The sequence below is a fragment of the Oncorhynchus mykiss genome, chromosome 12 (genome assembly GCF_013265735.2).
Source record: "Oncorhynchus mykiss isolate Arlee chromosome 12, USDA_OmykA_1.1, whole genome shotgun sequence".
NCBI lineage: Eukaryota > Metazoa > Chordata > Actinopteri > Salmoniformes > Salmonidae > Oncorhynchus > Oncorhynchus mykiss.
The window spans coordinates 82,084,053-82,101,534 of record NC_048576.1 but is presented as its reverse complement, the minus strand read 5'-3'; the positions used below and the strand labels follow the sequence as shown (position 1 = coordinate 82,101,534).

General features: G+C 43.6%; 1 protein-coding gene across 2 annotated transcripts; it reads left to right on the top strand.

The window, feature by feature from the left end:
* The first annotated feature begins 1,695 nt into the window (after positions 1-1,695).
* Positions 1,696-17,327, top strand: LOC110538635 (TBC1 domain family member 10B). Of its 2 annotated transcripts, none has more exons than XM_021625575.2 (10): positions 1,696-2,166; positions 3,388-4,584; positions 10,947-11,046; positions 11,142-11,249; positions 12,061-12,167; positions 12,300-12,414; positions 12,559-12,624; positions 12,695-12,884; positions 12,956-13,110; positions 13,261-17,327. In XM_021625575.2, exons 2-10 carry the CDS (start codon positions 3,407-3,409, stop codon positions 14,155-14,157), a joined length of 2,916 nt encoding a protein of 971 aa, XP_021481250.2. In that variant the 5' UTR covers positions 1,696-2,166; positions 3,388-3,406; the 3' UTR covers positions 14,158-17,327. The 2 variants fall into 2 exon arrangements, with proteins under 2 accessions (XP_021481250.2, XP_021481249.2); XM_021625574.2 differs by having other exon boundaries at positions 3,388-4,593.
* Positions 17,328-17,482: the final 155 nt, after the last annotated feature.

The window sequence follows — 17,482 nt, the reverse complement described above, 5'->3', positions numbered from 1 at the left end:
ATGACAATAACAATTGAGTAACGCTTATTGACTTCCAAACCCTACAAAGTACACAATAGAATGAAAGGAACATCAAACGCATGGAAACCACGTGTTTAACTCCGTTCCATTCATTTCATTTCAGCTATTATTACGAGCCTGTCCTCCTATAACTCTTCCCACCAGCCTCCTCTGTTGTGCATGGTACTACTGTGGATGTCAAATGTACAGTGCATCTGGAAAGTATTCAGATCCTTTCCCTTTTTCCACATTTTGTTACGTTACAGCCTTATTCTAAAATTGATTAAATAATTTCCCCCCCTCATCAATCTACACACAATACCCCATAATGACAAAGCAAAATCAGATGTTTTGAATATTGTGAACATTTATTAAAAATAAAAATACCTTATTTACATAAGTATTCAAACCTACGGTGCATCCTATTTCCATTGATCATCCTTGAGATGGTTCTACAACTTGATTGGAGTCCACCTGGGGTAAATTAAATTGATTGGCCATGGTTTGGAAAGGCACACACCTGTCAATATAAGGTCCCACAATTCACAGCGCATGTCAGAGCAAAAACCAAGCCATGAGGTCGAAGTCGATGCACAGATCTGGGTACCAAAAGGGTACCAAAAGACTGCTGAGCCATAAGACTGCTGAACAATTAATAAAATGGCCACCCGGACTATTTACATTGGCCCCCCATTGTTTTTTACACTGCTGCTACTCACTGTTTATTATCATGCATAATCACTTTACCCCTACCTACATGTACAAATTACCTCGACTAACCTGTACCCCCGCACATTGACTTGGTACCGGTGCCCCCTGTATATAGCCTCGTAATTGTTATGTAATTTTACTGTGTTACTTTTTATAAAAATGGTAGGAAATACATTTAGGAAATATTTCTAAATGTTTATTGTACTGCATTGTTGGTTAAGGGCTTGTAAGTAAGCATGCCAATAGCGTGCAAAGCTGTCATCAAGGCAAAAGGTGGCTAATTTGAAGAATCCCAAATATAACATATTGTGGTTACTACATGATTCCATATGTGTTATTTAATCGTTTTGATGTCTCCACTATTATTCTACAATGTAGAAAATAAAAATAAAGACAAACCCTGGAATGAGTAGGTGTGTACAAACATTTGACTGGTACTGTATATTTACCATATCCTTGTTCAGCCACGATTCGGGGAAACAGGATATTACAGGATTACGACAATATATTTGTAGAATGATGTATCATAATGCATACTTCATCGATAATGTACATTATGTTCATGGTAATGATTGGAACTGAAAAGTCAGTCAATTGGCAACACTGAGTTTGTTTTACAACGTGTTAATGTTAATATCTTATGCCACCTACTGGTCTCATACTGGTCTTAAAGTCTTGTGCTACCTGCTGTTAAATTGTAGAGATGTCGGTATAATTCTAAAAAGTCTTGGCCTTATACCAACAGCAGAGGGAAGCAGAGTACTGAGAGACAGCGACAATCCGGCAAATGTATGCTACCGTGAAAAAACAGAAGATAGTTTAGTTCAATCAAATGGTGCATATACAGATTCAACAACATATTTGAAAATTAAAGATTATTTGAGACAAATACTATGTACTTAGTTCTAGTTTAACCTGATATTATTATTTTCTTTGCCATGTTCTGCACTCGTGTTGACAGATGGTCCCGATTATGCCTATACGTGTGAGTGCCCGACGCACTAACAGGAGCGCGCACGTGGCTGTCAGCAGTAGGAAATGCAGGCGATTTGTGCTAAATGTCTAACAGCAGCACGACCACACTGATTGTGAAGGACAGTTTGGGAGAAAGGAATACCATTTGGTCGTAAAATGATATACATCTGTAAGATTTAATCTCTCTGCAGTTATGCCAGAGAGTAACCCAAACAGACAGCTAGGTTAACAACACCCTTCTAACATCATTATCCAGCAAGCTAGGCTAACTAGCTAGCTAGTTTTGGGGGACATTGCGCCTCCTAACCTGCTCAGCCGTTGTCTATTTATTTCCCTTTTGTTGCCTGGACAGTCCAGTTTCTCATTGTCGTGCTTTCATTGAACGGGGAGCTTAGCGGACCGGAGCTGTGGGGGGCCCGCGGACAAACCCCCTACCCTGGGCGTCCAGGCGGACGGAACACGTAGACACGCGGGCCGTGGGTAAGTTTACACGAGAGAGTTTAGAGCGAGGGAAGCGGATGGGCAAGGCCGTGGACCCTATGGTCAGGCAGGGCCCCGACGTCAGGGAGGGTAGTGGACCATTAGTTAACTAGAAAACTAAGATGCCTGTTAGGCAACAATATAATTTTCCTGTGGTTGAATCGGGAAGTTGTGTCGCTTTGAATGAGGCATCGAGAGGATATGAAAACACAATCGTTCGTTTTTAGGTAGATATAGTAGCTAGGTAGTTAGCGTGTTGGCTGACGCGAGTTAGCAAACCAACCTGCTTAGATCACAGCGAAATATAATATTGTCCGTAATCTTGGTAGAAGAAATACGTTACTGTATCGGTGGATGCTAGCGAAGGTAATTTTGTCTGACTGTTGTGCTTGTTAGTGCATGCACTTGATATTGTTTGTGGCCACACCTGAGTTGATCGTAAGGGCCAGGCAGTCTTTTGAATGAATGTATTCTACAATGTATTTGAATTGTAGACATGTCATTGTCAACATCAAGCTCTGTAGATTGTCCGTGGATTTTCAGTGTTCGATGACACTGGAGAGATATTGGGCAGAAATGGAGAGGTGGGTTTGGGTATAGTATATAACACAGGTCAAATCATCATATTGAACAAAATGAAGCGAAACCTCAGATAGACATGCATAATTCTACCTATTACTTTATTGTTACTGTATTGTGGAGATGGTGCTTGTTGAAAATACCCCAATGGGCAATAATTCGAAAAATCCAAATCCATGTCCACTAACTAAATATCAAATAGAAGACATAGAGTAGGGGGTAGGTGTGTAATGAATGTCCTCTTTCAGATATAGGGAACTGTGTTTGTTAAATGTTATCTTGTTTTCATTGTCTGTTATTATAATCTTCCCCACTGTTCAAAACTGCAATTTCACCAATATAGTAGCCAGTAAAGCTTTGGGCATTAGCCTATCTCTCAAATAATGTCCATGATTTTGAAATATACAGCCAACTTCTTCATTTAATGTTGTGGCAGCAAGGGCTTTTTTGTTGTTGTGAAAAACTTGTCTGAAAAGAGTGGGGCAGGGACTGATGGCCTCAGTATTATTTATTATCATCAGTCCAACATAATTTACTCTAATACACTATGGAAATGTGGAGAGGTTGTTTCCATGTGATCATGAGTTCTGTTAACTTTGGTTTCTCATGAAACCTTTCTGTCTTCTCTTTCCATCTGTCAAGGAGAAAATAAGGAGGCGCCATGGCCGAAATCTCCGCCCTAATCCCCTCACCTCCAGCTATAGGTGACACACATGCTGCCCCCTCCTTCCCCATACCCTCTACTGCCCCCTCTCCTCCCAGCAGCACCACCCCAGAGCCCCCTAAGAAGAACCCCATCCCCAAGTCTTCTCTGTACGGTGACAAAGCTTCTCTGACATTAACTGTACCAGGAGAGACGCTTCCTTCTCACCCTCCTTCTCCCAAGTCTCCCAAGAGAGGGGGGAGAGGACCTCCACCGAGTCCCCCCAAACGCGTCTCATCAGCGTTAACTCCAGAGACTCCAGTGCCCCCACCTCTAATACCCCTAGAGAGACCTGCTGCCTTACCTGTAATAGCCCTAGGTACTCCTGCCATCCCACCTGTAGATGTAGCATTGTGCCAGGGGGAGGGAGTGAAGGAGACAGACATGGAGGCAGGTGCCAGCCCAATGTTGGCTGTAAAGCAGGAAGTGAGTAACCCAGGGGGCAAGGAGCTGTTAAATGCCCCCTCAGAGGGCCTTACACAGGCCCACAGTGAACAAGAGGTACAGGAGGTAACACAGCAGCCTACCAGCCCCTCTGGTCTTAATCTCACCCCTAATCTCTACCCCAGTGTTCATGTCACTGTGAACACTAATCCTGCTACTGATTATGCTCAGCCTCAGTCTATGGTGGAATATCCCCCTCCTCCTGCCCCCACTTACACTCCCCCTCCTCCTGCCCCCACTTACACTCCCCCTCCTCCAGACTCCACCCAAACAGCAGCAGCTGAAGCCCCTGAAGCACAAAATCCTCAGCCACCAAAAGAAAGCCAAAACCCTCACCCAAACCCTCAACCCCCTCCCAAACTGGACACCCCCAGCCTGTCTCCCATACCTGAGACCTCAAGCCAATCTCCCAGAATGGCAGAGCTACCCAACACCCCCTCCAGAGCAGGGCACCCAAGCCCTCCAGTGATCCAGGAACCTGTCTCCTTCTCCCTGCCCTACCCCAGAGCCCCAGCCCCAGACACCCTCAGCTACCTAGAGTCAGCCAGCATGATGTCAGGGACCCTGGAGTCTCTGTCTGGCCTGGGGGAGGATGGAAGCTCTATCGGGTCAGACTCGGAGATCAACGGCCTGGCTGTTAGACGCACTGACAAATATGGCTTCCTCGGCGGGACCCAGTACAGCGAGGGCAGGTGGGCATGGTAAAACAAAAACACACCCTCACTCTATGCACCCCCCCCATGTAAAATACACATCTAATGTGTCTTCACTCTTGACTGTAGATGGGCAATTACACTGGTTTGTTTTTTCTGTCTTAAAGAAAATTCTATTTGTCACATGCGCCGACTACAACTGGTGTAGTAGACCTTACTGTAAAATGCTTACTTACTAGTCCTTAATTAACCAACAGTGCAGAGTAAAAAAATAAGAAAAAAAGTAAAACATTTGCTAAATAAACTAAAGGAAAAATAGTAACACAATAAAATAACTATAATGAGGTTATATACAAAGGGTACCGAGTCAATGTGCAGGGGTATGAGGTCATTGAGGTAATATGCACATGAAGGTAGGGGTAAAGTGACTATGCATAGATCTAAACAGAGAGTAGCAGAAGCATAATGTGAATGTATATGTGCATGTGTAGCGTCAATATGCATGTGTGTGTGTTGGAATGTCAGTGTAGTATGTGTGAGTGTGTGGTTAGAGTCCTGTGAGTGTACATAGAGTCTGTGCAAGAGAGTCGGTGCAAAAACGTATCATTAACAAAGGGGGTCAATGCAAATACTCCAGGTAACTATTTGATTAACTGTTAAGCAGTCTTATGGCTTGGGGATAGAAACTGTTATGGAGCTTTTGGTGCCGCTTGCCGTGCGGTAGCAGAGAGAACTCTATGATTTGGGTGGCTGGAGTCTTTGACAATCAACCGTCTTTCCTGGCTTGGTCATCTTCTCCGAGTCACCCAGCTTGCCCTAAGTGATCTCTCCCTCCCCACCCTTTCTGTCCAGTCTTCCCTATATCCACTTTAAACTTATCGGTCTGTCCTTCATCTCTCCTTTGTGTGACTCAGATAGATAGTGCTGAGAGCGCTTTTGTGACACAATATGTACTGACTGTGCCTCGCCCAGCCACTCATTTCCCTCTCCCTCTCCTCCTGGAGAACGTATCTTGCCCCTCCCCTCGGACAGTCTCTCTAAGTGCACTTCCTCCTCTGTTTTATTGATTTAGTTTGGTATTGATTAAGCCTGTTCCCCTTCAGGGTCGTTATCAAAGGGTGTCTGTGTGAGAGAGAGTAGTGTAGGACAGAATATTGTAAATGAGCATATAATATGAAGTATAATATAAATCTGTAGATGAGTATTCCTTTTAAAGAATCTCAGGTCGCACAGCTTCCATTTAAAATAACTCGCTCCTGTTTGGAATCTACTGAATGAACATGACCCTGTGGCTGCATCCAATCTTAGGATATCCATATTTAGATAACAGGGTTTTTTTCTGGATAAAAAAATGTGCTTAAGTGGTGTGCATGGCAGGGGTTGTGACAAGGGGCACAGTCAGCCCGTCAGTGGGGCTACATTTTAGAGGCCCCCAATTTTTTATATTTTTAAGACACTTTCCTGCAATTCTCCAAATTTCTCCATGGCACTGAGATACATTTTTGCTGTTTTAAATCTACTTTCCAGCAATTCTTCATATTATGCCATGAAACTGAGAGAAAATGGTGCTAATTTCCTCCGTTTCTACATATTCTGACTTGGAGCTGAGAACATTTTTGCAGTTTTTTAAGGTGAATTACCTGCAATTCTATGCATTTTGCCATTTCTAATGCTGTTCTTTTGCTCAAACATAATAACAAAGTTAATACTGTTCAGTTAATTGTTTTTGTAATTTTTGTAGCTTTTATTTTGCTGATGTTAGTTCTCAGAGATTCTATTATAAATTTTCAAAATATATGTTGGTCCATTATCTTTTCTACGTACTTTGTAGCGGTATTGTTAGAGAGGGGTAAAGATTAGAGGTCGGCTGATTATGATTTTTCAATGCCGATACCGATTATTGGAGGACCAAAAAAAGCCTATACCGATTAATCGGCCTAATTTTTTTACATTTATTTATTTGTAATAATGACAATTACAACAATACTGAACTTAACTTAATATAATACATCAATAAAATCCCATTTAGCCTCAAATAAATAATAAAACGTTCAATTTGGTTGGAGAAGAAAGTGTTGGAGAAGAAAGTAAAAATGCAATATGTGCCATGTAAAAAAGCTAACGTTTTAAGTTCCTTGCTCAGAACATGAGAACATATGGAAAGCTGGTGGTTCCTCTTAACATGAGTCTTCAATTTTCCCAGGTAAGAAATTTTAGGTTGTAGTTATTATAGGAATTATAGGACTATTTCTCTCTCTACCATTTGTATTTCATATACCTTTGACTATTGGATGTTCTTATAGGCACTTTAGTATTGCCAGTGTAACAGTATAGCTTCCATCCCTCACCTCGCCCCTACCTGGGCTCGAACCAGGAACACATCAACAAAAGTTACCCACGAAGCATCGTTACCCATCGCTCCACAAAAGCCTCGGCCCTTGCAGAGCAAGGGGAACAACTACTTCAAGGTCTCAGAGCGAGTGACGTCACCGATTGAAACGCTATTAGCGCGCCCACCACTAACTAGCTAGCCATTTTACATCGGTTACACCAGCGTAGTCTCGGGAGTTGATAGGCTTGAAGTCATAAACCGCTCAATGCTTGAAATACAGCGAAGAGCTGCTGGCAAACGAACGAAAGTGCTGTTTGAATGAATGCTTACGAGCCTGCTGCTGCCTACCACCGCTCAGTCAGACTGCTCTATCAAATATCAAATCATATACTTAATTATAACATAATAACACACAAATATGAGCCTTAGGTCATTAATATGGTAAAATCCGGAAACTATCATTTCAAAAACAAAACGTTTATTCTTTTTGAAATACGGAACCGTTCCGTTAGATAAGATACAGGTGGCATCCGAAAGTCTAAATATTCCTGTTACATTGTACAACCTTCAATGTTATGTCATAATTACGTAAGATTCTGGCAAATTAGCGAGCCAGGCGGCCCAAACTGTTGCATATACCCTGACTCTGTGTGCCATGAACGTAAGAGAAGTGACACAGTTTCCCTAGTTTAATATTGCCTGCTAACCTGGATTTCTTTTAACTAAATATGCAGGTTTAGTAAAATATACTTCTGTGTATTGATTTTAAGAAAGGCGTTGATGTTTATGGTTAGGTACATTCGTGCAGCGATTGTGCTTTTTTCGCAAATGCACTTTTGTTAAATCATCCCCCGTTTAGTGAAGTTGGCTGTCTTTGTTAGGAATAAATAGTCTTCACACAGTTCGCAACGAGCCAGGCGGTCCAAACTGCTGCACATACCGTGACTCTGTTGCACAGAATGCAAGAGAAGTGACACAATTTCCCTAGTTAAAAGACATTAATGTTAGCAGGCAATATTAACTAAATATGCAGGTTTAAAAATAGTTGTGTATTGATTTTAAGAAAGGAGTTGATGTTTATGGTTAGGTACACATTGGTGCAACGACAGTGCTTTTTTCGTGAATGCTCTTGTTAAATTACCCGTTTGGCAAAGTAGGCTATGATTCAATGATAAATGAGCAGGCACTGCATCGATTATATGCAACACAGGACAAGCTAGATAAACTAGTAATATCATCAACTATGTGTAGTTAACTAGTGATTATGTTAAGATGGATTGTTTTTTCTAAGATACGGTTAATGCTAGCTAGCACCTTACCGTGGCTCCTTGCTGCACTTGCATAACAGGTAGTCAGTCTGCCACACAGTCTCCTCAAGGAGTGCAAAGTAATCGGCCATGATCGGTGTCCAAAAATGCTGATTACAGATTGTTATGAAAACTTGAAATTGGCCCTAATTAATCGGTCATTCCGATTTATCGATCGACCTCTAGTAAAGATAAAGATTTTATTTCGGGCACCAGGCAGGTATTAACCCTGCTGAAAGGAAAAGAGTAGGATAGATAGAGTACCTCTACCAGACCCACGCACATCAGCAGAAGACTGCCTAGAGTGTAGCCTGTTTTCCAGATAGCCAGTGGAGAGAAAAGATAAGACACCATATAAAACACGTCACAGCACAGGGGTAACCCAACCAATAATAATGGCAGAGCAATTTAAAGGCAACTTCATAGAAACAATTGACAAGAAAGAACCCAGTCATCAACATTAGATGATCTGCAATATTCTGCATTACCTCAGAGGGGGGCGGTATGAATGGGTGTGTGGAGTGTGTGTTCATAGACAATACAAAGAAGGCCTTAAAATGTCAAAAAATCTTCTTGGCCAAATGTAAATAGTCCCACACAAAATCAATACAGTTCAAACTACAATAAACAATAACTAAAATGTCACACCAAATATGACTGGCAGGGGACTAATAGTCCAACGACACTGAACATCTCAAGGAGCATCTAGGATAAAAAGAGTCTGCTGCAGTAAAAAGCACAGGAGTGATAGAGGGAATATGAGAGGGCGAGGGGACTTGCAGGTTACACTGTCTGTCTGTCTGACACACCTGATAGTTTGTTTTTCAAAGCTTCGCAACAATGTTGTTACTACTCCATGCGAACAATGACAGGAGCGGTCCCAAAAGATTACAGCCACGACCTAGAGCGGTAACACCAGTGATCGACTTAAACACTTACAACTAAGCATGCTGAAAATGAACAATACTTCTGCCGAGTTGCACACACTGTCAAACTCACGCGCCAACTGAGAGCTCTTAAAAGAGAGCCGGAAGAGCTATCGTTATTTCCTCCTTCCTGACTGCTGATGCGCTCTTAAAGTGGCAGGGCATGGTGAAGGCTCCGTGCATGATTTTTCCAAAGCCTGTAGAAACAGAGAGGATGCAGGTTCAGATTTCTCCTACACTAAACCAGGGAAGTCCCCCTCCAAGAAGAGTTCCTGCAGGTGTTGTTTTTGCCTCCTCTGCAGTAGGGTAGCAGGGCTTTAGGTCAACAACATGCACCGTCCTGACATCTTCCCAAGTGTCCTCCAAACAGACCAAGTAGTTCACCGGCCCCAACTGATGCACCACGCGGTATGGATCTTTCCATCTTGAAGCTAGCTTGGCAGTGAACTGTTTGGAAGCCTTTGACAGATGATAATGGATCCTGACATGAGACTCCAGACATGAGACTGGGGTGGGAAACGCTCATCTATGTTTGTCATAGTTTCTGACCTGTCGTTGTTTGGCTTTGATTCTGCTGGCCTCCACTCTGGCTAGCAAGGTGTGGTGCTGTTGGACTGCATCAAATGCTGGGCAGTCAGGTGAAACGTTGAAACTTTGCAAGACTCTGTCCATCTGACCTTTTAGTGGTCTTCCCAGGTGGAGTTCGCCGGGAGTGACCCCAGAAATCTACTGGACTGCGGATTTCAGTGCAAAGCGAAACTCAGAAAATACTGATCCCACCTTGGGTGCTGATCCCCCTCGAATGAAGTAATCATCTCCTTCAAGGTGCGGTTTACCCTCGGTCAGGTTGGTCTGAGAATGGTAGGTCGTGGTTAGCTTGCCAGCTACACCCCAGTAGGTACTGAGCTCTTTGTAGATTCCTGATGTGAGCTGCAGACCTCGGTCAGAGAGAAATTGGTCTGGAATCCCGAGTCTGGTTAAGACCCCCCTTCGCAGAATTAGAGCAATAGCAGATGCAGTAGCTTTGCGGAGGGGAAACGACTCCAACCAGTGTGTGTGGTAGTCCACTACCACCAATAAAAATGTATTCCCGGTTCCCCCGGCTGGGAGGAAAAGGTCCCATGAGGTAAATTCCCAGCACTTCATTGGGATGGTTCACCATGTCTGCTCCAGTTTCCAGGCATGTCTACCAATGTATGGTTTGTATTTCTGGCAGACTTCCCACTGCTGTACAAACTTCTAAGTATCAACCTGTAAACCTGGCCAGTTATCCACCTCTTGTAATCTTCGTTAGGTCTTGTAAACTCAGATGGCCACTCATGGGGTTGGCATGATAAGCTTGGATCATTTGGTCAGTCAATGTAGAGGGGATGAAGATGTGGTAATAGGTGCTATGTGTTCCATCTCCTCTTGGAGTTTTTCGATACACTTAATCCTGAATTATGCTGAACTTCTAATTGAAGCGACTCTTCAAGTCTTCCTCAGACAGACTTGTGGATCGCCATGATGGCGGCATCATTCTGCTGTGCTCTCCACACTCTCTGATCATCCAGATGAAAGGAATAATCCAGACACTTAGCACCAGTGTAAGTGCTGCCCAATGGAGGACAAACATTGGCAGTCTCAGTAATCTGGTTTAAATCGTTTACGTTGACAGTGGAAGCGTTTTTCCATCCTGAAAATATATTATATATCAAAATAATAATTAGGTGCCCCACCCAAGGATTTCAATGGCAGAAAAATCCCTGGAAAGCAATAAATACACTGTCTTACATGCCCAGTGTGGTTGACATGCATGTGTGTTTATGTTGTTAACTCTTTCTCCATGTGTTACAGTGATAAGGACATCAGAGTTGATGTAGCACGGCAGAGAGAGCTGAAATGGCTGGACATGTTCAACAATTGGGACAAATGGGTCTCAAGACGCTTCCAAAAGGTACTTAGCTACTTCTGTCTATGTATGGTATGAGATTGTTTATCTATTACATACATTGTATGTGAGTATAACATAAGTGTATGTGTGTGTTCCAGGTGAAGTTGCGCTGTAGGAAGGGGATCCCCTCTTCTCTCAGGGCTAAAGCCTGGCAGCTGCTCTCCAACAGCAAGGAGCTCCTGGACTCCAACCCCGGCAAGTTTGAGGTACTGCCACTAACCCACGCCCTTTCTGTCTTCATACTCACACTTCCACTATGCAAAACATGTCTATTGTGAAGCAGACACTCAAAAAAGACTAACTCTGCCTATGTACTCTTCACCCATTCAAATCCGAGGCCATCATTCCTACAGCCTCTATTTAGGCTCATTGTAGTCAAACTGTATTTAGGCTCATTGTAGTCAAACTGTATTTAGGCTCATTGTAGTCCAACTGTATTTAGGCTCATTGTAGTCCAACTGTATTTAGGCTCATTGTAGTCCAACTGTATTTAGGCTCATTGTAGTCCAACTGTATTTAGGCTCATTGTAGTCCAACTGTATTTAGGCTCATTGTAGTCCAACTGTATTTAGGCTCATTGTAGTCCAACTGTATTTAGGCTCATTGTAGTCCAACTGTATTTAGGCTCATTGTAGTCCAACTGTATTTAGGCTCATTGTAGTCAAAGAACGTATTTGAATACAGAAGTTCTTCAGTGACCTCTAGGTAGACAGACTAACTCTCCAGGGGTGTTTATTAGGGGGCGCAGAGACCTCCCCAGCTCTTAAGCCTCTTATCCTGGGCAATAATCCAGCCTGACTGGGTCTACCTTCACAGACCTGGGGGTCTGGACAGATCATATCAGATAAACCCTTTTCCTTCCCTTTCTCTGCTTTCACTCTGACACAGACATGCTTTGTTAAAGGCCTAGTTATACTCAGTCCTGTTCCATATTATGCTGCTCCAACTAGATATGTTGCTTTAAAGTTGCTCAATTAGATATGATCTGAACATTTCTTTCTCTCTTAATCGCTGTAGGAGTTGGAGAGGGAGCAGGGAGACCCTAAATGGTTGGACATTATAGAGAAGGACCTGCATAGACAGTTCCCCTTCCATGAGATGTTTGCTGCTCGCGGTGGACACGGGTAAGTGACCATGCTTTACTGACGTATAATAGGATTTGTTCAGTCCATGTAGAGCACGCTGACATGTACAATAAAAATGTACTTTGAGTGCATGTGTGCTAACTGTCTGTTCTCTTCTGGTGTGGCCTCCAGGCAGCAGGATCTGTACCGGGTACTGAAAGCCTACACAGTGTACAGACCTGAAGAGGGATACTGCCAGGCCCAGGCCCCGGTGGCTGCTGTCCTGCTCATGCACATGCCTGCCGAGGTGAGGGGCTGCTGGGGGACACAGAGAGAGGGAGGGGGACTGTGGAGGAGACTGGGAATGGGAACAATGTTCTAGAATGATGAAGTAATGGGATGGGGCTAGGTGTTCATAATGTGGTATAATGTGTATATTCCCAACTTGCAGCATGCCTTCTGGTGTCTGGTGCAGATCTGTGAGACGTACCTGCCTGGATATTATAGCGCTGGATTGGTGAGTGAACGAACACACACACTGTATCTTCTTCTTCGGTGTACACTGAGCCGACTCATCATTCTTTTAGGAAGCAATCCAGTTGGATGGAGAGATCTTCTTCTCTCTGCTACGTCGTGTCTGTCCCATGGCCTACCGTCACCTGAAGAAGTTTAAGATAGACCCCATTCTCTACATGACCGAGTGGTTCATGTGTGTCTTCTCACGCACCCTGCCGTGGTCCTGTGTGCTACGTGTGTGGGACATGTTCTTCTGTGAGGGTAAGACACACACACACACACAGTGCACATGATGCTGTGGCTAACTATTAGCTAACTGTGCTGTTTTCTAGGAGTGAAGATAGTGTTCCGTGTGGGCCTGGTGCTGCTCAAGCAGATGCTTGGCTCGGTAGATAAACTGCGGGAGGTCCAGGGCATGTACGAAACCATGGAGCGCCTCCGGAACATCCCACCTGAGTCTGTCAGAGAGGACCTATTGGTGCAGGAGGTGAGACTGTAAACAGTGTATACACACACATACACGTGTTCTAAACATACTCCTACTCTGACTCATTGACACGAGTCAACTGACGTTTCACTGTCTGTGTGTCTAGATCTGGTTTGATGACTTCCTCTGTATGTCTCTGTCTGTGTGTAGGTGGTGTCCCTAGCGGTGACCGAGGCTCTGATCGAGAGGGAGTGCAGTATTCAGGTAAGGAAGTGGAGGGAGTCCAGGGGCGAACTGACCCACCAGCCTGTCCGAAGGCTCCACGGGACACGGGACATCCACGAGCACAAGCGTCGGGCCTCCGCCATCAGCTCCGGGGGTAGCTTCTCCTTCCTGGGGTCCATCCCCCCTCCAGGGCCTCTCAGGGCCTCCTCCAGCCTGCTCTCCCTCCCTGGCTTCCGCAAGTCCAAAACTCCCTTCCTCTCTCAGAAGAAGGGCTCCTTCTCTGGGGCCTCTGGGATGGAGGCCATGCAGCGACAGAACCCCTCAGCGGCAGCTTCAAGCCCACCCAGAGGGCCAACCCACAAACCACCCATGTCAAGTGGCTCTGTAGCTAGGGCGCCTGCCTCTCAGAGTCCTTTGGTTGGGTCTGGTCCAGGCCCCTCTTCTGGCCCAGCCCAGACCTCAGCACAGAGCCAGCCTGGTGCATCAGCCCCAGTACACCATACACCACCCAACACCCTCTCCCCCAAAGTTACTTCTGAGCAGATCACACCCACCATCCCATCACCCACCGCTAACAACACACCTCTGCCCCCGTTCCCAGACGGAGGGAGAGGTGGAGGAGGAGGAGCAGCAGCAGCTACAGGAGGAGAGGATGACAGGAAGAAGAAGAGGAGCAAGGAAGACAAGAAGAAAGAGAAGGAGGAGGAGAAGAGGAAAGAAAAGGAGAAGAAGAAGGACAAAGCAGACAAGGAGAGCCAGAAGAAGGAGAAGGAGCGGGCAGAGAAAGAGAAGAAAAAGGAGAAAGGGGGGAAGAAAAAGGACAGAGGGGGAGGAGAGGCAGAAGAGAAGAATGGAGCCACAGCACCAAGAGATTCAGCCTAGTTTCTCCTGTTATTCCTTCAGAAAGAAAACGGAGAAGGAAAAAAAGAGGACATGGAAACAAAAGACCCCCAGAAGAGGAACGAGAGAGAGAAAAGGAGAAGGCCTCCTGTATAGTGGACTACATATAGTCAGGAGACATCTGGATCATGGTTTTATTAGCACCCCAGGGGTCATGCCCCCTCATATAACCCCCTCATGCTTTCTTCATCAATGAGTTTGAATAATTAAGATGGGACACGTTTCCTTTTGCAACTGGAGAATTGTCTGTGTGGTTCACAATGAATCTCCCAACATCACACAACCATTTTCTCATTTAGTTTATTATTATATTTAGTTTTTATCAGACTAAAGCTGACAGACAAGCCGTTGGACATAGAGTAGGTGGGAGTTATAGATTGGGTGCAATTGGATGTAAATGGAACATCCTAAATCCATGTAGGACCCTTGAGTCGTTCCCCATAATGCCCTGTCATGTTCAGTTTGTGGTCAGATGTCCAACTGGAATGCCTGCAGATAAAAGTAAACAATTGAAAAAATATCTCAAACCCAGGCACTGAGGACTGTGATTGCTGGTAGTACTATGGTATTTGGATGTCTGGGAGGACCTATTTATTGTAGTGTTAAGTGTTGTGTGAGTGTGTGCCTTAGTAGCGTAGTGAGCTGAGTTACTGTTCAATATTGCCACCCATTTTCTCTGCTCTTTCTCTCATGTCTTTGTCTTCCTCTTTATTGAGTTGCTTGTTTTCTCCCCCCTTTCTCTCATCTATTGATCTTTAGTCCTCTGACCAGTGACAGAGGAATATAATCCCAACAGGTAAATGGAGAGATGTACACTGCGATATGGAGAAATGAACATGACATTCTGAGCCTTGACAGACAGACATGCATGGATCAGGATGGCACCTTCCTAACAACACGGAGTGATTTAATTTTAGAATGCAATTATTTTTGTGTGTCTTTTCAAGTCTCTCTTGAGTATATTTATAGTGGGAGATGATGATAGATACTGGTAGTTTAGCGAGGGAGGGTCCTTCTACATTCAATGACAACTCTGAATCTGCCCATCAGACCAAATGTCCATTTGTTATTTTTTTGCTTGTGGTAAATGAAATAATATATATTTTATTTAGCCAAATGTTAATAAGGGTGAGGCTTTTAGTAAATTAACCCATTGGAATGTGATCTATTTAGAGTGATTTGAGAAACTTAAGTTGACCACTCCTGTTTGGTAGGTAGGTAGGGTGTTGAATCTCATCTGGATAGTTCATAGAGAATGATAGAGGCCTCTAGTGGCCAAAAGGCTGTTTTAGCATGAGCAGGGCCATGAGGGCTTCCACCATTTGAATGTAGTCAACATGGTGGGACGTCCAACTTAATTGACTGATCCCTACTGGTGACCCTGCTGGAGTCGTGCAACCAGGTCATCAGGGGGGGATCAGCCAATCGGGAAGAAGAAAATTGACTACTTTGAAATGGAGATTGCCTCAATGAAGCTGTCACAGATGCTATAATGGCACAGATACAATGATGAGGCCTCTTTCCATCTCTATGGGATAGTTTCACCTCTTACACCTGCGCCTTTAGGACCCATAGGAAGTCACTTTGTGCTGGGCGGGTCAGGTGTGCCAATGTAGCATTAACCTCTGAACTCTGACCTTCAAGCTCTGATGTATTTATGTACAAAGTTGGTTAATTTAATCAGATATTATATATGTATTATTCTTTATTTTGGATCTGACTGCTATTTTTCTATGCGAGTAAAGGACACCTGGTTAACTGGAAGGATGGCTGGCGATGTGAAGCCCAGTTTGAGGATAATGTTAAGTATTGTTTTTTTTTTTATAGATACTGGTATGGCTGTTTTGATTTCATTATTGCACATTTGTCTTCATCTTCTAAGATAAATCCTATTTATGTAATTTCATATTTCAAGTTTACTGTGGTTGCTATGGGTAATGTTAGGTCCACAATTCTCCATTTACCTTATTACAGTATTAAACCTGAGAGTGATTGAAGAACAGGGGAATGACCATCAACCAATCAACTAAGATTCACATGAGTATATCAGATATGACGTTTAAGTGAGCCGAAGGTCATAAAGTTCTGTATGAGATACTGGGAGGCGTTTAGTCAACTCTGACACGGGTTGTAATTGAAGATCTGAAGTTGTCTGTCTTTGTCACGCCAGTATGTTGTAACCAACCACCATAATGATGTTTTGATAACTCCCTAACCCACTCACACAGTGTTATGTAACGTATGTATACTGTACATTAGATGGATAGTGTCGGTTAGTTACTGTAACACCATTCCTTGGTGGAAACCGTTGATTCTCAACACTGATTCTCTGTACTGTTTTTGTAGGGCAGGAGAGGAGGGTCTTTAGTGTAATCGTAGCCAAAATGTCCTTTGTGTTCACTATTTCTTTTTTTCCCCAACTCGTGTTATTTTTTTAAGCCTCTGCTTTCCCCCTTTTTCCTCCACATTTTGCTTCGTCTTCTCAGAATCACTTGGATCAGAGTAGAGTCGGCGAAGATGACCTGAACATGTTTATGCAAACCTTACTGTTCACAAAGCATGTTGTCAAATAGCAGCACTGACGGCCAGCAATGCCACTGCTGAGATCAGTAGTGTTCATGGCAATAATTAGAAGTTGGAGAACCCTGAGAATGCTACAGAACCAATCAGGATAGAGCAATATTTCTCCAAGCAGGCCCTGGCCTCATCCAATTGGGTAGGCTCCTTAAGGTCCTCAATTCTGTGTTGAGTAATCAAGAGGTCATGACAGTCATTGCTTCCAAATTGATCTGGATCTGGAATCAGTCCTCAACGCCTGAAATGGCCAGGATGAGTCAACAGAGACACTTAGTCCTGAGTGCATTTCTGCTTTGGTCCTGAAATCCTTGAGCTTGATTGCTTTTAATCGGGAGCGTCCCACTGATTAGATTTTTTAAAAGTTTGTTGCTTTTATGTTTTTCTATTTTGTCATTGCTTTCTCCCCAACTGTGTCTTTTGTTTTAAGTTTACATGGAACTGTTATTGGTGGGAAATAAAATCCTAGATAATGAAATGCATTCCTTACCTGCAGAAAATCTACACATGATGTATTTAATTAATAATGATAATGACAGTTGTGATGAATAATAAACCATAATATATTAAAGATCCTGCTCTGCCTTGCATTCTTGTTTCATATTGATATAGCCCACATTCTCCCAATGAGCTGTGCATGAACATTTTATTCCATTCTGGAAAAACTTCATATTTCAGACAATCTGTCGTCCAGCAGGGGGCAGTAAATGTGTATTTTTGCTGTCTTTACAAA

Bases quoted from the DNA above. Each gene is read 5' to 3' on its own strand.
- LOC110538635 (XM_021625574.2), top strand. From the start codon at position 3,407: ATGGCCGAAATCTCCGCCCTAATCCCCTCACCTCCAGCTATAGGTGAC. The intron at 4,594-10,946 runs GTAAAACAAAAA...CATGTGTTACAG, and splicing joins AGCGAGGGCAGGTGGGCATG to TGATAAGGACATCAGAGTTG. The intron at 11,047-11,141 runs GTACTTAGCTAC...TGTGTGTTCCAG, and splicing joins TCTCAAGACGCTTCCAAAAG to GTGAAGTTGCGCTGTAGGAA.